Raw genomic sequence first — 24,888 nt, 5'->3', positions numbered from 1 at the left:
TGTGGACCTGAGCAATTGCCAGCGGCTGAGATTAATAGAAGCATTCCACTCATCACCTTCATGTTGTTGTACTTCAACAGACCACGCTTAACATATGACTGAGTCGTATTTAGGTGCTAAGCAGCATAGAAATAAGTTGTGAGGGCTCAAGAGCAACATATTGTGATAGGAATGACAATTCTTAAAGTCTGAAATCCTCTGGCAAGACAACTGTGAAACACACTGTAAATACAATCCTTTGTGAAGCAATGTTGAGAGGATAGCAACTACAGATCCATGCTGAAGGACACAGACAAGAAGAAAACTGCATCAGCACACCAGGATGACAACTCAAACAACCCTGTGATGTATTGCTCATGAGTGGATCCCAAAGTAGAGACAGAGCTGAGGTACCAACTATTTGGGCAGTGAAGCCATTTAAAGTTTCTGGCTTCAAGTTTGGTATCTGGAGGTAATCCAATGGTGAGAAATCTGAAGGTATAATTATCCATTAGAAAGTCTACTAGGCTAAAAATGTCCAGTGAAGCTCTTCTGCTTTCCCTCTAAAGCATATTTGCAAAGATTAAGTAATGCATGCTCTCAAGTCTAGGTTTGCTCAGACAAAAGTACAAACAAACCCAAGACTGTCTGAAAAACTGACAGAAAGACACAGCTCTTTCATCATTTGTGTAAGCAAACCAGGATCTGATTGGTTGATATTCATGAATGGACATGTGAGCAGCAGTTGAAGAGTATTCCCAAGTTAATTACTTTTGACAACAAAAATTGTTCTTGCCTGTTAGTAAGGGGGTGGGAGGAAAACTATGAATTCTAGCAAGTCTATCCTGAAGGATTCTGCTAACGGCTTTGAAGTACTGCTCAATATACTCTCCACCCCTTCACAGATAGGAATCACCAGTACTTGAAACAAAAAAATAGAAGTGCAGGTACCCTATGCCAGAGTACCTAGTTGCTTCTGAGAAGTACTGGTACTGTTCAATTACACATATAGCACCCTCTGTTGAGAAGTGCTGCCTCTCAAAATAAAGAAGTGCAGGTTCACAGTACCATTCTATTTTAAAGTACTGAGAATCATCACATACGTTCCCTTTCATGTTTATTTTATCATGATCCATTGTAGTAAGAAAATTTAGGGTTAGACAATAAATCAGTTTCACAAAAAAATTAAATTACTTTTAATGTCCATTTATTTTGAAAATAACACTGCATTTTCAAAGTAACAATATACATATGCATTTATATATATATATATTTATATATAAACTTTAGTATAACACACTGCAATCTCTATGGAAATTAGTCTCTTTATGTAAACAAAAGTAAATGTTTTTTAAATATTGTTTACAGAATTCACAATTTGAATACCTCATTTATTGAAAACCTTCCAAAACGGAAAACCTCTAAAAATAAATCTTTTTACACATTTATCTTGCCGTTAAAGATTCTACATTAAGTCAAATGCCACAATATTTTCAAGATTTGGACAATCCTTCGAGGAATTCACTCATCAGTGAATGAATCCATAGATCAGTGTCTGGAAGTGATGTGTCGACTAAGTATGCCACAACTTTTCGATTCCAAGGATCTGCGCTTTCAAAAACTGATTGCACCAGTGCCACCAGAGGTTTCTTCTCCACGTGATTACGAAAAACAATGGAGGCCTCCTCAGACCACTGTTCACATTTCACTCCTGCAATAGAATACAACACATGTTAAAATTTATCACATACACTACTAAAACAGAAAAGCCACCAGCAGCACTAGAATGCAAATGTGTATCTGGGGGAAATCACACAGTGAGAACTAAAACGTCCCCTCATACTACTCTTGCCTCACAATTTGTTACCGAGAGGACTACTCATTCACTGTTCTCAACTCAGCTTTAGAGGGCTGAGGTCAGCTTAACTCCCGAGTTGTACCTGCAGTTATTATTCCTGCCTACCTGATCTGAATGTGGTCACTGCCCCTACAAATGACCACTCATTCCTGCTTCATTCAAGTGCCTTTACTAATGCCAAAGATGGTAGTAGTAACCAGGTGGAAAAAGAGCTTAACTGACTATGAGTCCCAATAGACCACTTGTAGATAACATCCTCTTTTTGGCAGGTTATCCCCACTTTTTGCCTATTAGTATGTGTAGTCTGTTTTCACTGGGATCCTGCTAACCAGGGCCCCAGTGATTGTGCTCTCTCCCTCTAAATTTGGTTGCTTAGGACTTTACACACCCCTCAATTGGCATACTGGTGTCCCCATGTAAGTCCCTAGTAATTGGTACTTTGGTATCCAGGGCACTCAGGCATCAACGGTTCCCCATGGGCTGCAGAATGTATTGTGCCACCCATGGGAGCCCATGCAAAATGTATCTGCAGGCCTGCGTGAAAAGGTACATGCACCCTTTCACTACTGGTCACAACTACGGTAGGTCCTCCTAGCCCAGAGGGCATGGTGCACGTACCTGTGTGTGAGGGCACCCTTGCATGAGCAGAGGTGGCCCTACGAACTACAGGTCTATTGCACTGGACTTTGTAAATGCGAGGAAGCCATTTTAACCATGAACTGGTCACTTACCTGTGTCCAGCTACATCGGCGGTCATTATGAACATAGGCAGTCTGGACCGCCATGCCTGCGGTGTCAGTAATTACTGCCCCCGGCATGGCAGTCTGGACCGCCATATTATGTTCATGGCGGGACCGCCACAGGTGGAACTCCACCACCGCAAGGCTACCGCCACCAGACAGCCTGATGATGGTGGAGTTCCTTATCTGATTTTCCTCACCAGGAAAAGGCTGGCGGAATGGGGGCCCCAAGGGCCCCCGTGCACAGCCCCGTTGCGCATGTCACTGTCCGATTTACATGCACTGATATGCGTGACGGTGGCTGCTGCACCTGCCGCACTGCTAAATGTGAGAATGGAAATATAGCAGTGGGCCCAAAACCCACCAGATGCAGAAGCCTGTCTCACCCGCACAAAGAATTTATGGCTAAATTGCAAATATCCATTTTATTGTAAACAGTGGAACAGAAAGCAGAAAATAACAAGGTTGATAACCCCAGAAATAAAATCAGCTGATCCATTACAGGGTAATTGGCAAACTCCTGATATTCTTGAAAACAGACTGAGCAGTGGCACAAACTGTACCTGGGTCTTTGGGGAGTGAAGAATACAATCAAAAGTAACTGTTAAGGCAAAAACATGGTCCGCAGATGTGGAAATAAACAGTCATCTGCTTGGTACTTCTCTGCTCCCTCTGAGCTAAACAGTGTATCGCCCACATGGACTAACAGGAGTAGCAGCATTTGTGACCAGATAAGAACACGATTTACAGCTGTTTACAACAAGCATTTGAACTGCAATTGGTCTTACATTCGTTCGAGTTAGAACTATTAGCGTTGTAAATTACTAACTGGACTTTTCTCGCCACACAAACTGAAAATAAAAAGTAAAACAGTTGACACAAGTGTGCCAATTCAAAGTGCCGCCCTAAGTGCAAAGAGAGACAAAAAAGGAAAAAAGTTTGCTTGCAGTCTAAGTTATCGGCAAAAGTGCAATTATCCATGTAATAGGGTCGATGGCCAAGGCGTAACAAAACCGCCCAAAGGAGGGACAAACTTAAAGCAGTTACCAAGAGATAGTTGTACGCTGTGTGTGGTTAAAAGCCCAGATACATACCAACACGTCGTAAAAGCAGCACTTGCGTGCTGCTATGCTCGACCTAAAAAAGCATGGCTGAAAGTATAAAAATGTTTTTTTTAAATGCTATGACGCAGCCAGCGTGGGAGTGGTAAGGTTTGGAGAGGCGAATAAGCACAGAAGGTTGTATGATATTACAACGCATGCCTTTACCATGCATATACCAGTGTCACGCAGTCTTTGTGGCGCAAATCATTACCACAAACACACACAGATATACAGATACATTTGAAGTGCCATTACCAAGCATAACCTTACTACGCAAACACCTAGCACGCAAGTGTAAATGCATGGTAAGGACTGCGTGGTAAAGGTTGTTTCCTGCACAAAATGATAAAGCGGAGAAGGAGCGCAACAATCACAGAAATAATACTTTTGAAAAATGTATACACTATTAGTAAACCTCTCACATAACATTAATGTGGGAACATGTGCCAAGGAACTGAATGAAGGCTATAGCTTCAAACGCAATATTGGTCAATACCATGTCTTATACAAACTAAATTTACAAGTAGATAAAGTCTGGTGCCTGATTTCAGATAAAGCATCCAATTTGTAAGAACAAAAAGATTACATTAAGTGCGCGTGCCATTGTGAAACATGGCATAAACATATCAAGAGGTACTAAATGTCGTGTCTGTTAACGGTGATGGGCTCCGCCTGGCGCCTTTAGGCTTCATGGCATAGCTGTGGAAATATTTGTATATCACTGAAGAGAACACATTGCTGTCACAATAGAAATCGTCTGCAATAAGAGGTGTGTATCAGAAATTGAATACAAATAGTACTTTCCTTTCTGGGTTGGTTAAGAGGATCGTGCTTTAGCACTAAACACAAGCTTGAATATAATGTGCAATAGGCACTATAATAACAGGTGCATGGATTGAATTAGTCCCATAAAAAGAACATAGCACTGAAAATAGACAAAGTGGACTTTTAATGGAAAGGCACTACGAAACGACACACGTAGTATACAGAAGTGTTACATATTTGTGATATAGTAAGTGGGAGTAAAAACACATGGTTGCGCTTGCTGGTCGTAAACAGCTAAATTATACTTAATTGAAATAAAGTTAAGTGCCGGGTGCTTGAGTGCAGACGATGTTAAATACGGGAAGAGTTGAATGATAGTAAGGGGAGTTTTTTTTTTTTTTTTTTTTTAATAACAAAACGTGACTGTAATATGTGGCATATTGTGCAGTTGTATGCCATAATGCATTTGTACTATTTTTGAACTGTGTATTTTGATCTTGCAATGTTATTCTTTATTCCTTTCTTTTACTGTTTATTTTTGAGACCTGTAAGTTGTGTGCGACATCAGTGCCCTCAGTTTCTAGAGTCTGGTGGAGTTGCGGTTGGAGGCTGGCTCTGAACCTTGAGGGTGCTGTCAGCTGTCGTGGATCCTTATAATAAAGATACTGCATAATTCAACACAGGAGTGTGAATAGCGGTTCTTTCCTGCTACCTAGAATACCTTTGTACCCTACCCCTACATCTTTTGGTACCAGTAGTGGGGTAGCAGTTTGATCTACCGAAAACCATGGATTTCGTAAACGCTGGAAGTATTGGAAAACCCTCATGCACCGCTTACAAGAAAACAGGCCGTTCCTGTCAGTTGTGGCCGTGTGAGACGCTTGTGGAAACCATTGTTGCCAGGTAAGGCAAAAGAGGCGCAATCAATAGTATTGTTGGCCGCTGAGGCACGGGACAGCGCTCAATAGTTTGGATTCGCGAGCGTGCTCACTGTGTCAAACTGGTAGCTGTGGTTGCTGCTGCGGCAGGCGTTCTTGCACGGTTGCACGTCACGGAGGACTGTTCAGTTGCTTGGTAACGCGTGAGACGCCAGGAAGGAGACGTACTGAGCATGTTTCTTCAGTTGCTAAACAACGCACGTGTCAGCACGCTTGCTGAACAGGAAGGAGACATTCTGGGTGCATTTCTTCCGGGTTGTTCTACAGCCGGTTGCCTGGAGACTATTTAGCCAAGCCTCGTGCATGATGACTTTCGCTTTCCAAAAACTTGACGGAGTACTCAATCGGATCATTAAATAGTGCATTGCGATTGGATACCGTTTTCGTGTCCAATTACAAAGTTTTTGTTCTGTTCTTCGAGGATTTTGTGTCGGAAAAGAATAAGGAAGGAGGATGGAAAGAAAAACACTGAAGTGATCATTTAGTACTTTATTGTTGTCTTTGCCTGTATCAACAAATTGCTTACATGCATATGTTTATTGACTTGATTTTCAAGTTTTTCCTATCTCCTTTTGCGGAATTTTGATGCTATTCCATTTTGGGTGCACGTTTTGATTTGTCTACTTCAATTTGTGTGGTTAACATGTCTTCAAGTCATGTAGTGGTACAACCTCCATCTTTCCTACAAAAAGCTAGGAAACCTGAGATAAGATGGAGTGAATGGCTGAGGAATTTTGAGAATTATCTTACTGCAATAGATGCTAATGAATTTTCCCCAGCCAGGAAACTAGCTCTTCTTTTTAATCACCTTGGGATTGCGGGACAGCGAGTGTTTGACAATTTGCCGGTCATTCCACCACCGTTGGGTGAAGATATTTGTTTGGAATGTTTATGTTGAAGGAAAATAGAGATTCAGAAAACAGTACTCTGATGATTCTAATATATTGCTGGAAAGGTTTAATTTTGCGATGTGCAAACAGTCAGCTGATGAATCAGTTGATGAGTATTTGGCTACTTTGCGTGTGCTTGCGGCGAAGTGTGATTTTGGCAATATTATGGATGTGTATATAAGGGATCAGTTTGTTTTCCATTGCCATGCCAAAGAAATTCAGGTATGTCTTTTGGCGCATCTTAATCCTTCCTTAGATGAAGCTGTGGATTTAGCGAAAGCCACTGATCTATTATCACATCGAGAGTTGTGTGCAGTCAGAGTGAACAGGCTACTGTCGGTCAAGTTGCTGATGATTTAGAGGTTTGCTACATTAAAGAGAGGTGTTTTAAACTAAGGAAGGGGATGCCTCAGTTTGCAAGGTCATGTTACTGGTGTGGTTTCTCGTAATCACATAGGCAATAATCAAAAGTGTCCTGCCCTTGGGAAAAGGTGCCTGAAATGTCAGAAAATAGGTCATTTCCAAGTTGTGTGTAGACAATCTGGCCATAGCTTTAATCCTGGAACCAAAATGAAAATTAGTAGTGTGCATACTAAAGACATGGATGATGTGGCAGATTGCTCAAGTAAATTGTCTAATCGTGTCTTGATGGTAGACTTACCAAACAATGACAAGGTTAATTGTGTTAAGCACTTCAAGGGACCTATTTGCGAAGCACTCATAGATTCAAAGAAAATTTTAATCATGGCTGACTCAGGTGCACCCATTATTATTTTGGCAGACAGGACTTTCTTTCATTTTTGGCCTGCGACTATGTCTTTGGAAAGTGCTGATATCACTCCCAAAGCTTTTGGGGACCAGGACATTGATTTATTGGGATTCTTTTGTACTACCTTAGAAATTTTGGGTAGGTCTATTGTCACTAAGGTTTATGTAGCAGTAAAAGGAAGGGACACTGTGGGTGGAAAGATTTGCCTCTTTTGGGCATTGTACACGTCCAGGTCAAGATAATCCCATAACCCTAGGACACAGGCCCCACAGTAAGGAGAAAAGTTCTGTTTTGTTTCTAATACCCAACAACACATTGCCAGCACACTTCATACTGATGTTTCCAGGGGTTTTTGCTGATAAGGTTGGGACTGTGATGGGTTTTGAGCACTGCATTAAACTTAAGGAAGGAGCTGTCCCAGTGTCACACAAGGTCAGACCTGTTTCTTTGTCTATCAGAGACCAACTGAAGGAGTTACTCAATAAGTTGGTTTCGAATGGTATAATTGCTCCTACCGACTCCTCAGAATGGGTTTCTCCAATTGTTATCACCAAAAAGAAAAATGGAGATCTCAGGTTATGTGTTGACTTGAGCTCACTCAATAAAAATATCCTGGTGGATTGTCATCCACTCCCACACATTCAAGAGTTGATAACCACTTTAGGTAATTCTAAGTTTTTTTCAAATATAGATTTACATTTGGCATATCACCAGATTCCTCTTAGTGAAAGCTCTCAAGACTTTCCTACATTGATTATTCCTTATAAATAGCTCAGATTACCTTTTGGTTTGGCTTCAGCAGCAAGCGTGTTCCAAAAAAATGATGGATTTATTATTTGGTCACTTGAGAAATGTCTATGCCTTCCAGGATGACATGGAAACAGTAGGAGAACAGAGAGGTTCTTGATAAAGTATTCGGTATACTTCAAACTTGTGGCATGACCATTAAAACTGAGAAATGTAGATTCATGGTTGAAAGTGTAGAGTATCTTGGTCACACGATCTCGGCTGATGGCTTTAAGTCTAAAATATGCAATCTTGAGCCTATAAAGAAGGCTCCTCCTCCGGCCAACAAAGATAGGCTGCGTTCCTTTCTTGGGCTTTGCGAATATTATTCAAGGTTTGTTAATGGTTTTGCCCTGACTGTAAAACCCCTCAGATCATTATTGAAAAAAAGCAGTAAATTTGTTTGGGATGATCAGGTTATTGATGCTTTTGAATGCTTAAAACAAGTTGTATTGTCGACTCCAACCTTGAAATCGTTTATTCCCTCTGGAAAATCATTTATAACTGTTGATGCTAGCCTTAAGGGTCTCGGAGCTGTTTTTGATCAGTGAATGAATGGTCAAGAAAATACGGTTGCATTTGCGTCCAGGGCCCTTTCAAGTGCAGAGAGTAATTATAGCCCGGTTGAAAGGGAATCCTTAGCCTGTGTTTGGGCTGTTCAAAAATTTAGGACATATATTTGGGGAAATTATTTTGAGATTTACACTGATCACAAGCCTTTGGTATTTTTGTTGGGCGGTAATGGCTTAGGAAAAGCATCTGTCCGGCTTGTTTGTCTTCTTTCGAAGTTACAGGAATATAATCTTGAAGTGAAGTATGTGTCTGGTGGCAAATATTTAAGAGCAGATTGTTTATCACGTCTTCCACTGCCATGCACTCCTGATGTTAGCGATTACCAAGATACTGATTGTGTGGTAGAAGTATTGGACTTGGTCTCTGCATCTGGTGTTTTTTTTTTTTTTTTTTTTTTTTACAGATGAGGACATGAGGACTGGAAATTAGCCATGTCAAATGATGGTATTTTGTCACAGGTTTTGCATCACATTAAACATGGTTGGCCCAGCAAGAAGAAATATAGTTATGCGATGAATGCTTACTGTCAGTTAGCTATGGAACTGTCTTGTGAGAATGGTATTTGCATGAGGGGCTCCGTCTGTGTACCAGCTAGTGATTTAAGATTGAGATTAATAAAAACTGCACATGAAGGTAATCTAGGTCTTTCTGCTACTTGTAAAAGATTAAAAGAAAAATATTGGTGGACCAATCTGGATAAACAAATGGCAGATTTTGTTGACAAATGTTCCTATTGTGTTGTGTCGATAAACATTGGAAGTGCAAAACTAAACCATTACACACAGTTTCTTTTCCAAGTAAGCCGTGGAAAAAAATTGCTATGGATTTCTCTGGTCCTTTCCGCTTGTTGCGTATGGACATGAGATAATTAATTGTTGCTATAGATTATTTTTCGAAATGGATATATTTTTCGTTTGTGGAAGATGCTAATACTGATGCTGTGATTTCTTTCGTATCGGATCTTATTTTGTTAGAAGGTGCTCCATCAGTAATTGTTACTGATAATGGAGTGTATTTCACTTCTAAGAAAATGGGAAGCTTCATGGAAAGATTTAATATTAAACTCTTGCAAGTTGCCTTACATAGTCCAGCTTCTAATGGTTTAGTAGAGAGCGCAAATCATATTTTGAAGGAAGGGATTCAAACAGCTTTGGCTAGTAATCGTAATGTGTATGACTTTCTTAAGGAGAAAACTTGGGCGTATTCTAATACACCACATTCAACCACATGCATTTCTCCCTTCACACTTCTCAGAGGAAGGGAGTACAGATCCAATCTTGTTCCAGCCTGGTTAGCTGACAAATTCAAAAACTCTGATGTGCAGTTGAGTGATCTACAACACAGAGATTTATAGAAACAATTAACAGAAAAGTAATTATGATGTCAGGAATAAGGTCAAGAACACAGAAATGAATTTACATGATTGGGTGTTGATAAAGAAACCTCAAAGAGTCTCTAAATGGGAATCCAAATTTTCTTTGCCTGTTAGGGTGGTCAGAATCACCAAAGCATCGGTCTTACGAGAAGGGAAAGGATGGTGGAATAGGAACAGTGTTGTTTCTATTTCTGTTTCACAGGCAGACACATTTAGAAAAGTTTACTCTGGCAGGGAGAAAGACCCCAATTCAAGTAGCTTGTTTCTTAATGTTTCCACAAAGTCAGCAGACAATGGAGTGGGAAGGTCAGAAAGCTGTTGCAATCACGATGTAGTAGGTTTACATAGAGGTGATGCAGAGGACCACAATTCCCCTAAGCGTGTGTGTACACGTAGCAACAGAATTGTTAAATTACCTTTTAAGTTCAATGATTTTATCTTGAACTAATTTGTTATTATTGTTTTTGTTTGTTGTTTTAAGGGGGGGGAGATGGTGTAATATGTGGCATAATGTGAAGTTGTATGACATATTGCATTTGTACTATTTTTGAATTGTGTGTTTTAATCTTGCAATGTTATTCTTTATTCCTCTCTTTTACTGTTTATTATTGAGACCTGTAAGTTTTGTGTGACATCAGTGCCCTCGGATTCTAGAGTCTGGTGGAGTGGCAGTTGGAGGCTGGCTCTGAACCTTGAGGGTGCTGTTGGCTGTTGTGGATCCTTATAATGAAGATACTTCATAAGTTAACACAGGAGTGTGAATAGCAGTTCTTTCTTGCTGCCTATAATACCTTTGTACCCTACCCCTACAGTGACATGAGCTGTGGGCTATTGTGTACAACAAAGACTGAAAAACAAATGGGGGCAGGAGAGAGAGAGAGAACCGATTCAATAAAGCACAAAGGGGAGCAAGAAAAAGGTCCTACATTGCGAGGTATGGTGTGCAGAAAGGATTTGCTGCAGGAGGAAAGCACATGCAGCGGTCGAAGTGCATTACAAATGTATGGTAACTGTGATGCTGCATTCAATGGGGCGGGGTAAATGAGTGTGGGGTGGGGGGGTCAAAGATGTGGTTAACAAAAGCAAAATATTTTCCTACAGGATTAAAAGAACAAAAATAGTTAAGTTAATCAGTGGTATATGCACTATTGTGTATTATGAAACCTCTATTTGTTAATTAACAGAGGTCTGTGTGCAACCAGAAAACCAAAGGATGAAATCTTGGTTGGAGCAATGGAGAATTGTGGCTTGTTTGTTGTTAGAGCTACGAGGGCCCAGCCTATGACAGGAAGCACTGAGAAAATGTAAGTCATTATGTCAAACTTGCATTACACGCAGGATATGGCACACTGCTACCAAATATGCAAAAATGTTTCGGATAAAACGTTGCTTCCAAAATATAGGTTTTAATTATACCCAAAATATAGGTAATGATTTCTTTTTAATTAACTGCCCTAAAACGCACACACTGCACAGCTCAGCTGATAACTCCCTCGCACTATCAGTCGATAAGAATTTGATTCGATCAATTAAACCAGTACCTGCTCCCAAGCATCCTTTACATTTGCAGATTAACCAGTTGAGCACATTTGCATTTCTTTAGGAGTTGAGGCACCCTGGCAAGAAGGCCTGTTTATTGTTAAGCTGCCTGCCCCTCCCTCGGTGTCACAGCACAGGAGACTTAAGCTGAAGCATTTGCACTGCCGGAATTTACCATCCCGGGATTGTTGTCTTTTAATAAGAAGTAGGGATAATGGGTTTTCATAAATTAAAACAGTAGGGGCACATCGTGCCCCTCCAATCCTGCCCACTATGACCACTGAGCAGACGGAACATAAAAGGGGCCAAGACAGAGTTTGCTGCAGAAAAACAACACATAATGCAGCAAATGACAACACAGTAATAGGAACGTAAGAAGGAAGACACAGGAGGGCAGCAAAATGGAGGAAATGGACAAAAACGAGCAGGAGAAAGCAGTAGAACGCGGACTTCATCATATAAGAAAACAGTATGCATGAAAGGGGTGGTTCTAAAAATGATTACAACTGAATCAGTAACGGAATGGGGCTGTGTGGGGAGAGGAAACTAAAGCAACCGGAGCACAATGGTGAGAAAGGGAGATAGAATGCAGCTCAAGTGGACGATGGAAGAACAACTTATCTTTAGTAACGCTCTTTCTGGTGGAGAATATCTTACCCCAGATTCATCAACTTTTGAATACTCTCCCAGGTGCCAGACTGGATCTAGAAAATCTCTAGCCATGCGGCTCTGTGCTAATATTGCTCAGCTCCAGAAGTGACACGTGGGGCCCTATATGGGTGACACCCATGCACGTGGACATCAGATGCTTTCTGAACTGTCTGCACCCTTAAACGTAGAATCCAATCTCCAGATGGTTAGTGACCAGGGCAGAATTCTAATACAGACCTTTTAAAAAGTCCAGTTCACAGAACAGAGAGAATGGGAGAGTCAGTGAGGAATCTACAAGGCAGTCTCTATACCACAAAGAGCGTTAATTTAAGTCAGTAACTTGATCTTCTAATGGAGACTTCTAACGGCAATTCCTCATCTTTTGAATAGATACAAAAGCAGCACCTTTGAAGTGGTGGGTCTGAACTTGCTCAAACCAAAAACAAACTGCCGGGTCAAGTGGGTAAAGTGCACCTCTCAATGGACCTGGCTGTCCATACAAGCAATTGAGCAATGCCGACGTAGCCGCTTGTCAAATGTCCACAACAGGCATCCTGCGTGTCAACACAGTGATAGCAGCCTTGGCTCTGGCATAGTGGACCCAGAAGGCTTCCCGAGACTGCTTCTTGGCTACTTTATAGCAGGTTTTAATGCAGAGCAGGATCCAGTGACTGATGGTCCTCTTCTGCACTGCCATGCCTTTCTTTGCACTGGTGAATCCAATAAGAAGCTGATCATCAACCTGGTGTTTTCAAGAAAGAAACTAAGGGGGTCATTACAACATTGGCGGTAAAAGCCTCTTACCGCCGTGCAGAAGACCGCCAATACACCGCCGCGGCATTCCGCCACAGATATTATGACACACATCTCGGAATACGCAGAAATTCAGTCACCCACACAAGTCCGCCACGCCAACAGAAACACACCCATGCTATTACAACCCACGAATCCACGCGGCGGTCTTTCAACCGCGGTATTCCATTGGCAGTACACACCGCCGCGCTCAAAATACATACACATCTCCAAAACACCGCCACATTGGACAATTCCAAATACACACACCTGATACACATACACACACCACTCCCACACACCCAACACAATATAAAACACATACCCACATCACCCACAAAACCCTACGACCAAAAATTAGTCACAAAGGCGAAAGAGAGATAGCACAGAATAGACAATCCCACCACACAGAGGCACACAACACCATCACCCACGCATAAAACAACACACACCACTACACATCACCACACACATCAACACTCACACCGCCCCACACATCACACACACACCACCCCATGTCACACCAAAGACACCCCCGCTTTTCCGAGGAGGAGCTCCGGGTCATAGTGGAGGAAATCCTACAGGTAGAGCCACAGCTATTTGGCTCACAGGTGCAGCACACATCCATAGCCAGGAAGATGGAGCTTTGGCGCAGAATAGTCAACAGGGTCAACGCTGTGGGACAGCATCCAAGAAATCGGGAGGACATCAGGAAGAGGTGGAACGACCTACGGGGGAAGGTGTGTTCAGCGGTCTCCAGGCACAACATTGCGGTTCAGCGGACTGGCGGCGGACCCCCACCTCCTCCACCACAACTAACAACATGGGAGGAGCAAGTCTTGACCATCATGCATCCTGAGGGCCTCGGAGGAGTCGGTGGAGGAATGGACACTGGTAAGTAAAATCTTAAATATCATATCCCCCACCCTACCTGCATTCTATCACACACCCCCACCCTCACCCCCTCCCCTATCACCCAAACTCCTCACTAATGTACTAAGAACACAAACCACACATCCCAACAACAAGCCCTGCATGACACAACTAAGCATGGACACCCATCACAAAAGCATGCTCACTGCACATACCCATAACAACCCCTAACCATCATCACACAAGCCCTCACACAGGAATGCTTGCACTGGGGTACACGCACACCCACCCATTGCACACCATGACACACACACATGCAATAATCATGCTCTTATGCCCCTGCAGGATCACGAAGGACCGTCACCACACCGGAGGGTCCAGACAACTCCCCTCCACCCACAGAAGAGGCCCACAGTGACGATAGCAGCTCTGCCCTACTGGATCCTGATGACCAGCCCGGACCACCGTGGACCTTGGGACAGTCGGTTCCCCTTGCACAGGCACAGCCCAACACTGACCTTCCACCCTCTGGTAACACCAGCACAGCACCCACCCAGCGGGCCCAAACCTCCGTACCCAGGACAGGTCAATCAGCTGTGTGTCCACCACTACAGTGAACCCAGGATAACCCACCACCCCAACAACAACAGGGACCTGGGGGCAGTGGTAGTGGGCACACGGTCCAGGGGACGGAGGCACAGGGGAACTGGGAGGGCTGCTGTGCGACAGGGGGCGGACAGGCCAAGGGAACCCACTCTCCACGAGGCCCTCTCCTCCATCATGGGAGCATACCACCACTCCCAGGAGACGATGGCCACGGTCCTGGTCAAGTTTCAGGAGACCCAGCGCCTGCAGGAGGACCATTATTTGGGGTTCAGGGAGGAGCTCAGGACCATCAGTTCCGTCTTGGGCACCATCGTAGGGGTGCTTAAGGACATACAGCAGACCATGAGGGACACCGTGGCACTCCAAGGGGCCCCTGACACTAGCATGGACGATGGACAGGACGCCCCGCCACCGGACCACCACACCAGCACCCCACCCCCTACAGACGGACAACCACCACCCAAGCGGTCCCTGAGATCCAGGAACAGGACAGAGCAAGATGGCAAGACCCCCGCCAGGAAATGAGACCACCCTGATTGTCACCCCACTGTCCCACTTTGTTACCCTGTCCATACTTTAACTGCCCCAGCTCCACTTCCTATGCCCATATGGGCAGTGCACCTGTGAGAGTAAGACTGGACTCTGCCATGGACATTCCTCCACCATCACCCATCACCGTTTTTACAACCCCCCTCCATTTTTGAGCACTTAAATAAACACCCTTGAACCACAAAACAATGTTGAGTCAGTCTATGATTTGGTAAAATGTATTATCAATGACAGTGTCAAAATGCGTTTCTAGTTGTAAAGGCAACATACCTATGTCACACATCACAAGTCCTTGAAGGATGCATGCAGATGACACACGTTGGTAAGCACACCTGTGAAACTGTAATGTAAAGGAACAACTCAGTTACCAAATAATCCTATGAAATTACACACAGGATAGAGGAAGACATGTGACAGTGAATGTAATGGTAAGAACTAAAATGTTCTTACCTGTGTGTCACTGGAAATATTGCTGTATGACTGACTCCCTGATGTCGCTGTCTTCTTCCTCAGCTTCCTCCTCATCACTGCCCACAGGCTCCACAGCTGCCATAACACCGTCATCTGGACCATCCTCCTGCAGAAAAGGCACCTGGCGTCGCAAAGCAAGATTGTGAAGCATCGAGCAGGCGATGATGATCTGGCACACCTTCTTCGGTGAGTAGAATAGGGAACCACCTGTCATATGGAGGCACCTGAACCTGGCCTTCAGGAGGCCGAAGGTGCGTTCGATCACCCTCCGAGTCCGCCCATGGGCCTCATTGTAGCGTTCCTCTGCCCTGGTCCTGGGATTCCTCACTGGGGTCAATAGCCAGGACAGGTTGGGATAACCAGAGTCTCCTAATAGCCACATACAGTACCTGTGGAGTTGACCCATCATATCAGGGATGCTGCTATTCCGCAGGATGTAGGCGTCATGCACTGAGCCAGGGAACATAGCATTAACCTGGGAGATGTACTGGTCTGCCAAACATACCATCTGTACATTCATGGAATTATAACTCTTCCGGTTCCTGTACACCTGTTCACTCCTGTGGGGGGGGACCAGAGCTACATGGGTGCCATCAATAGCACCTATGATGTTGGGGATATGTCCAAGGGCATAGAAGTCACCTTTCACTGTAGCCAAATCTTCCAGCTCAGGGAAAATGATGTATCTCCTTACGTGTTTCAGCAGGGCAGACAACACTCTGGACAGCACGTTGGAAAACATGGGCTGGGACATCCCTGATGCCATGGCTACTGTTGTCTGAAAAGAGCCACTTGCAAGGAAATGGAGCACTGACAGCACCTGCACGTCAGGGGGGATTCCAGTGGGATGGTGGATTGGTGACATGAGGTCTGGCTCCAACTGGGTACATAGTTCCTGGATAGTGGCACGGTCAAACCTGTAGGTGACGATTAAATGTCGCTTCTCCATTGTCAACAGGTCCACCAGCGGTCGGTACACTGGAGGATTCTGCCATCTTCTCAATTGTCCCAAATGACGGTGCCTAGGAAGGACAACAGCGACCACAGGGTCAACTTTTTTCCAGGTATGTACCCACAGTTACACAGAACACGACACCAAACACAAAACCCTTCCTGTATGTGTGTTGAGTGTAGGCCTAGCTATGTGTGACGCAGAAGTAAATGAAGCCATGTGAGCCCCTGAAATGGCAGCTGCCTGACCTCTACACTGGGACAATGGGATTGTGGGGTAACTGCGCTGGCGTTGTACACCGTCGCGGTAGGCGGTCATAGACCGTGGCGCAATGCTGCATTGGTTAACATTGGACCTTATGGGTCTCAGGAGCCAATGAACAAGTGCGCCGCCGGTGATGATACGCACCTCCGCGGACCTCACCGCCATATTCTATCTGTTCAATCACTAGATACCTGATCTTCGACAGGAGAGGACCTACACTGCAAGTGCTGCTGTGACCTCGGTCTGGAAGAGACAATGGCTGCTGCGTCTGGGGAAAGGGCCCCTGCCTTCACTGCTCAGGAGTTGGAGAAACTAGTAGACGGGGTCCTCCCCCAGTACACGCTACTCTACAGTCCTCCAGACCAACAGGTTAGTACACAGGTAGCACGTTGTATGGGCTAGGCCTGGGTGGAGAGGGCTGGTTCTAAGAGGGAAGGGGGCAGAGTTCAGGGAACATTAATGCATGTGAATGAATGTGCCACATGGCTAGGGTAGGAAGGGGGACACTCACACCGACGGTGCAGTTGGTTATGACTTCTCTTCTTCCCTTGTGCATGTCATGTAGGTCAGCGCCCACCAGAAGAAGGACATTTGGCGTGCCATCGCCAAGGACGTCTGGAACCTGGGGGTCCACCAGAGACGGGGCACCCACTGCCGGAAAAGATGGGAGGACATTCGCCGCTGGAGCAAGAAGATGGCGGAGGCTCAGCTGGGGATGGCCTCCCAACGTGGGAGGGGTGCAAGTCGCACCATGACCCCCCTGATGTTCCGGATCCTGGCGTTGGCCTACCCTGAGTTGGATGGGCGCTTGAGGGCATCACAGCAGACACAAGGGGGTGAGTACACTCTCATTCTGTGAACTTTGCGCGCAGTGGAGGGGTCTGGGTGGGGGAGGAGGCTTGTGGGTGTACCTAGGCCAGGCAAAAATACGTAGGCTAGGCCCCTCCGTAATGCAGGCCATGTGGCACTCTACCCCACCGCAGTAGAGGGCCAAGTACAGGTATACATGCCCCTGTGGCATCCATGTGTGCAGAAGTCCACCATAGCCATGTAGGCCAGATCCCAGAAATTGCATCTGTAGAGGCCAGGAGCTCGTCTGTCTCCCCTACCCCCTTTTTGTGCTCTCCCTGTTCTTTTGTGCATCAGCATCATCTGGCGGAGGTACAGTGGCACCGGAGCACGAGGGAGCTGCATCCCACATAGCCACGGAGGGCCACACCACGGACTCAGAATGCACCAGTGGGACGGAGGGCGAGGGGAGCTTCACGTCGGCCACCAGATCACCAACCAGCGACAAGGACTCGTCCGCCAATGGGAGCTCCCTTGTGGTGGCGGCACCATCTGTGCGCCCCACTTCTACAGGTACAGCCGCCACCTCCCCTACCAGCACCGCCCTCCCAGCAGCCCCTCAGCGTTCGCCCCGTGCCCGCTCACCCAGGAGGGTGGGCATCACCTTCGCCCCAGGCACCTCAGGCCCTGCCCCAGTCACCCCTGCTGCCCTCAGTGAGGAGGCCATTGACCTCCTCAGGTCACTCACTGTTGGGCAGTCTACCATTGTGAATGCCATCCAGGGTGTTGAAAGGGTGTTGCAACACGGTAATGCATTCCTGGAGGGCATTCATTCTGGTCAGGCTGTCCTTCAGCGAACCCTGCAATCTCTGGCCTCAGCACTGATGGCAGCCATTGTCCCTGTGTCTAGCCTCCCCCCTCCAACCTCCTCCACCCAGACCCAATCCCCTGTACCCCAGCCTATCCCAAACACACCATCAGACCAGCATGCACACACCTCAACACACAAAAGTAGCTCAGGCAAACATAGGCACCACAGGCACACACACAAGCATCACCCACATGCAGACACAGCAACATCCACTGCCTCCACTGTGTCCCCCTCCTCGTCGTCTCCCTCCTCCCTCCCAGTCTCGTCTACACTCTCACCTGCATGCACTACATCTACAAGCACCAGAACACCCAGCACCACACCCCGCTCACCTGCACTCACCACCTCCACTCCCATATACACGTCCCCTGTGTCCTCTCCCAGTATGACTGTGACGCCCCCTCCCAAAGTACACAAACGCGGGCACCCACACACCCAACATCCATCCACCTCACGACAGCCTCCAGTACCTGCACCTGCACCCAAAACACCTAAAGTGACACCTCCTACAACCACCTCCTCTTCCTCCACTCCCAGACCCCCACCAACTACTCATCCCAGTGTTCGTCAAAAAATGTCCCTCTGCAAAGTTGACCTTTTTGCCCCCACCCCCCCTCCAATTCATCAGTCCCGTCGTAGCGCCTCAGCCAAAAAGCCTCCAGTACCAGTGGTGCGTGTTCAAGGTGTGTGGAGTGCACCGGCCACCAGGGCAGGCAGTGTGACACGGAGCCAAGGCACTGCCACTCCACCCCCTGTAAAGGCTCTGAAGTTGGAAAGTGGCCAACGGGACCATGTGAAGACTGCTGGAGGCAAAACCACTCACAGGGGTCCCAGGGGGATTGCAGAGTCAGCTGTGAGTTCTCCAAAGGTGGGGAAGGGCCAGAAGAAGTCTGCACAGCCTGGTGTGAGCATCACAGCGGAGAAGGGCGGCATCCTTCCCAGCGGCCGGGACGCCACCGCCAGCACCGTCGTCACTGGTCCGGAGACCACCGCCAGAGTCATTGCACAGGAGGGCCCAAGTATCGTCAGTGGTCAGGAGACCACCGCCACCGCCAGTGTCATTGCCCAGGAGGGCCAAAGTATCGTCACTGGTCAGGAGACCACCGCCGGAGTCAGTGCCCAGGAGGGCCCAAGTATTGTCACTAGTCAGGACACCACCGCCACAGTCAGTGCCCAGGAGGGCCCAAGTATCGTCACTGGTCAGGAGACCACCGCCGGAGTCAGTGCCCAGGAGGGCCCAAGTATCGTCACTGGTCAGGACACCACCGCCGGAGTCAGTGCCCAGGAGGGCCCAAGTATCGTCACTGGTCAGGAGACCACCACCGGAGTCAGTGCCCAGGAGGGCCCAAGTATTGTCACTAGTCAGGACACCACCGCCACAGTCAGTGCCCAGGAGGGCCCAAGTATCGTCACTGGTCAGGAGACCACCGCCGGAGTCAGTGCCCAGGAGGGCCCAAGTATCGTCACTGGTCAGGACACCACCGCCGGAGTCAGTGCCCAGGAGGGCCCAAGTATCGTCACTGGTCAGGAGACCACCACCGGAGTCAGTGCCCAGGAGGGCCCAAGTATCGTCACTGGTCAGGATACCACCGCCAGAGTCATTGCCCAGGAGGGCCCCGGCAGCCACAGCCCCGCTGGGCAATGAGGGACCGTCATGCCACACACCAATGCCCAGTCCAGGGACGTCATGCCACACACCAATTCCCAGTCCAGAGAACGTCATGCCACACACCAATGCCCAGTCCAGAGAACGCCATGATAAAGCACCGCTGAACAGTCCAGACACCGCCATGGCAAAGCACAGCTGAACAGTCCAGACACCGCCATGGCACAGCACCGCTTATCCCATGTGCAGATGGGACAGTGACGGGACAGGAACTGTCACGGGGAGACTAATCCAGTCTGGGCACCAGTCCCCCTCCAGAACCAGTGGTGGCTGTTATCTTCTTGAAAGACTGTGGCTTTGCACTCCCCAGGATGGTACAGTGGGCAAACCACCCACTGTAGAGACTTGAGAGACTGTGGCTCTGCACTCCCCAGGATACATCAATGGGCATGGAGCCCCGTCGTGGATCTGGCTTTGCACTCATCCAGCTGAGGTGCCCCCCCTTCCCTTCCCCCTGAGGTGCCTGTTGTATTTCTCTCTGATGCCCCGGCAGTGTTCTCTCCGTTTGTGGACAGGTATCTTGTGTGGGCCTCGCCCATGCATTTTTGGACTAGTGGTGCACGGACATTGAGATGTGCATATCTGCACTTCTGTATATACTTTTGAATGATTTTATAATATATCTGTATATATTTGAGACATGTATATTGAAACATTACAATGTTTGAACTGATTTCGTTTTGTCTTTGCATTCTTCCGGGGGGGTTGTGGGTTGTTAGTGTGATGTTTGTGAATGCACTGGTGTGTGTGTTGTAATATGCGGGGGTGGGGGTGTTGCGTGTGTGTCCCCCTGACTTTTGCCTCCCCCCCCTCCCCTATGTCGTAGGTGCAGTACTCACCGTTGTCTTCGCCGGCGCCAGCGTTGCTCTTCGTAGATGAGTAGGAATACAAGGGCCGGTAGGATTTGTAATTCCGGATCCATGGAGTCCTCCTTCCTTGTGGGATGTGTTCAGGTGAGCGTTTTCCTGTTGCAGAAACTGTTTCCGCCATGTTTTTATCCACGGTTATTTCACCCCGGAAAAGGTGGCGGATTGGCGGGTTGTGATACTATGGGCGGTACATTATCTTCCACCTGTCTGTTGGCGGTGACCGCCGCGCTGGTTGTCTGTACCTCCGTGGTGGGCGGTGTGTTAAAGTGGCTGTCTTTGTTGGCGGTTTCCGCCAGGGTCATGATTCCCTTTTTTTGTCCGCCGGCCTGTTTGCGGTATTACCGCACCTTTAACACCGTCCGCTAGGGTTGTAATGACCCCCTAAGAGCCCATTTTGGATCCATCTATGAAGTCTAAAAGGGTGATGTGGCGCCAAGAAAGCAGAAAGGGTGAGTTTTCTGGACAATAAGAAATGTAATCATTACCTATGGAAAAAAGGAGGCTCGAGTTCATAAAATCACCTTGTCTGAGAGAAAGTGGTGTATGATAGGTTGACGGAGAATGGTTGACACTGGCTCACCTGATGTGCAGATATGATTATAACGAGGTAGACTGTCTTGAGGGTAAGCACTCAGAGAGGACAGCTGTGCAGAGATATGAATGGAGAGTCTGTGAGGAATGTAAGAACCACATTTAAATCCCACTGAGGCACAATGAAAGGAGAAGAGGGTAACATGTATTGAAAACCCTTAAGAGAGCAGATCACAAAAGGTGATATAAATAATGAGGGCTGGTCAGACACCGGTAAAAAAGGCCAGAAGAGCTGACAAATAGCCTTTAACAGTGTCCAATGCAAGGCCTTGCTGGGCTTGGGACAACAAAAACAACTACGCTTTGGACAGCTTGGCGTGAAGTCAGTCAATCTGCATGATGGTTCATGAAGCCAATTCCTTGTCCCAAGTGCAGGCATACATTTCTTTTTTCTCTGTTCCTTCTGTTACCCTGTCCCTCCCGCGCCCCTGCTGCCCCCCCTCCCAAGCGAAGCGCTTTTCCTGCCCTCTCGCCTCCCAGCTGACCGGACCACCCGCCTCCCTCCCCTTCTTAATGGCGGCTGCAGCGCTGTGAGAGGGCGACTCCACAGATTTCCTGATCAGCGTCTGTTGCCCTCCCCAGCTCCTCCTGCTGCTGCCTTGGGAACGATCTGAGAGCCTGCCTGACTCTCAGTTCAAGGCCCTCCTCCACCTGCAGGCTCCTGCCTGCGCCTTACCTTGGTGGCCTAGTGGCCAGGTAAGTATCATATCTATCTATCTATCTATCTATCTATCTATCTATCTATCTATCTATCTATCTATCTATCTATCTATCTATCTATATAGATATAGATAGATATATCTATATATATATATCTCTCTCCCCTTACACCTACTTTTATACTTCTGCCTTTTACCTCTGTTTTTACTTTGTTTTTTTATTTCTTCTTTTTTTGTCTCTTCTCTTATTTTTCTGTCTCTTCTGTTACCTTCTTCCTTCCACTCTGCTGCTGCCCGCTCCCTTCTCACAAAACACTTTTCCCGCCCTCTGCCTCCCAGTTGACCGGACCCCTGCCTCCCTCCCTTCTTAATGGCGGCAGCAACGCTGTGAAAGGGCGACTCCACTGACCTCCTGGTCAGTGTCTGTTGCCCTCCCCAGCTCCTCCTCCTCCTGCTGCTGCTGCTGCTGCTGCTGCCTCTGCCTTGGGAACGAACTGAGAGCCTGCCTGACTCTCAGTTCGAGGTCCTCCTCCACCCGCAGGCTCCTGCCTTCGCCTTATCCCTGGGGGCCTAGTGGCAATCTACAGGTAATTATATTTTGTGTCTGTCTCTCCTTACTCCTGTTTTTGTACTTCTGCCTTTTACCTCTGTTTTTACTTCGTTTTTATTTCTTCTTTTTTCTGTCTCCTCTAATTTTTGTCTCTTCTGCTACCCTCTCCCTCTCTCGCCGCTGCTGCACCTGCGGCCCCACCCCCTCCCCACAAAGTGCTTTTCCCGCCCACCTGCCTCCCAGCTGACTGGACCTGCCGTCTTCCTACCCTTCTTAATGTTGGCCGCAGCGCGGCTGCGCCATTGGCACGCCAAAGGCAAGCCCATCTGCACCCGTCTGTGCCTGATCCGAGCCCAGCATCATAGACCCTGGTTCTCACCCCATCCACCAGTTCGACGCCAGCACTCTACGTGCCCTCATCCCGGGAGATCCATAGCCGGCCACCAAGCAGACCCCAGGAACACCCAGGGACCTTTTTCTTGCCACACCTGCTCCAACACCCTCCAAGGACCACACCCATATTCCTGCACAAAGCATGGACAGCCCCCCCAATTGCACACTCCTAAACACACGCTCCCTAGTCAAACACACAGTAGAAGTCTGGAACCTCCTCGACTCAACAGCCCCGGACGTCGCCTTCTTCACGGAGACCTGGATCACCCCCACCACTGCCCCAGACATTGTCACGGTCATCCCAGACAACTACAAAATCATCCACAAGGACAGAGCCAACCGGCCTGGATTAGGCATTGCCATAATCTACAAGAACAACCTCCTCCTGACTACCAGCACTGAGTCACAGTCTCAGTCAACGCACAAGGACCTACACTTCCAGATCAACCCAAACACCTCCCTACATGCTACCCTCATCTACAGGCCACCCAGACCCCAGGTCTGCAAAGACATTGCCAACCTCGTCACCCCCCCCACCCCCCCAAGCACTCACCTCCTCCGACTATCTCCTACTCAGCGACCTCAATTTCCACCTTGACACACTCGATGACCCCAACACCTCAAATCTCCTGGACAACCTCACAGCTATCAGCCTCAAACAACTCGTCAATGTCCCTACCCACAGAGCTGGACACATTCTCCATCCCCTCTTCTCAGCAGGGGACAACATCACCATCCCCCACACCTCCGAACACCATAGGACTGACAAGTGCATCCACATTACCTACACAAAGAACACCACATGCTGCCACCCTCCCATCCCCCAGCAGACGCTGGGGCAAAGTCACAGAAGCAAAGCTCACCAACGCTCTCAACAACTCCCTGCCACCGGATGCAACAGATACTGACGAAGCCACAGCTAACCTACACCAATGGCTTTCAAACTGCACCGACCTCGTAGCCCCCTTAAGGAAATTAGCAGGGAATCGACAGAGCAAAACACCCGAGTGGTTTATGCCAGACCTACAGGAATCCAAGCGAGCCTGCAGACAATTGTAACAAAAATGGAGGCTCAGCAAATCCACCGAAGACAGCACAGCCTACAAAACAGCAGTCACCACGCACCACGAGAACATCAGAACCACCAAAAAGGCTGCCTTTCAAGCACACTTCAACACCAGCATTTACAACAGGAAAGAACTCTCCACCATCGTCAAAGAGTAACAAACCCCGGGGCAGACACCTCATCAATCCCTTCCTCTCAATACCTCTGAGATGATCTTGCCACCTTCTTTCACCGCAGGATCCGGGACATCTACGAAGGCTTCAGGAACCAAGGCCCACCAGCACCGCTCTCCACCACGGACCTTGCAGCCCACCAGATACCGAACGCCTGGACCCCCCCCCCCATCACCATAAGGGTCACCCAAAGACTGATTAACTCCATCCACTCAGGACCACCCTTGGATCCATGCCCTCATCACATCCTCTACTTGGCCAGCGTCTCGATAGCACCGGAGCTCTGCCTAATTATCAACCTGTTCTTCAAGATCGCCACATTCCCCTCAGACTGGAAACACCCCAAAATTAGCCCACTACTCAAGAAACCTACCGCTGACCCTAGACAGCTGAAGAACTACAGACCCATCTATTTGCTCCCTTTCCCAACCAAGGTAACAGAGAAGGCCGTCAACCAGCAACTTACTGAGTTCCTCGAGACACACCGTCTCCTGGATCCTTCCCAGTCCGGCTTCAGAAACAACCACAGCACAGAAACAGCACTTTTAGCAGCCACCAATGACATACGCATCATACTGGACCACGGAGGCACTGCTGCACTCATCCGCCTCATCCTCTCTGTTGCATTCAACACCATCTCCCAATCCACCCTCTGCGACAGACTGCATGACGTCTACATCCGAGACCAAGCCGTGAACTGGATTAGGTCCTTCCTCACAGAAGAGCACAGAAGGTCTGACTACTATGGTTCACATCGGAAGCTAAAGGCACTTGCTGCGGAGTGCCCC

General features: G+C 47.5%; 1 protein-coding gene across 4 annotated transcripts in view; it reads right to left on the bottom strand.

The window, feature by feature from the left end:
• Positions 1-1,177: 1,177 nt before the first annotated feature.
• Positions 1,178-24,888, bottom strand: part of TDRD7 (tudor domain containing 7) — a 779,147-nt gene continuing 755,436 nt past the window's right edge. For 2 of the 4 annotated variants that reach the window (XM_069236519.1, XM_069236523.1), the window contains one exon: positions 1,178-1,690. In XM_069236519.1, coding sequence (XP_069092620.1) covers positions 1,473-1,690 — 218 coding nt within the window. In that variant the 3' untranslated portion in view covers positions 1,178-1,472. The remainder of the gene's footprint in view (positions 1,691-24,888) is intronic. The other 2 variants (XM_069236528.1, XM_069236514.1) reach the window with 1 other exon arrangement.

The sequence above is a fragment of the Pleurodeles waltl genome, chromosome 1_2, assembly GCF_031143425.1.
Source record: "Pleurodeles waltl isolate 20211129_DDA chromosome 1_2, aPleWal1.hap1.20221129, whole genome shotgun sequence".
In the NCBI taxonomy this organism is placed as follows: domain Eukaryota; kingdom Metazoa; phylum Chordata; class Amphibia; order Caudata; family Salamandridae; genus Pleurodeles; species Pleurodeles waltl.
Note: the sequence above shows the minus strand (reverse complement) of the source record. Positions and strands in the feature narration are given on the sequence as shown.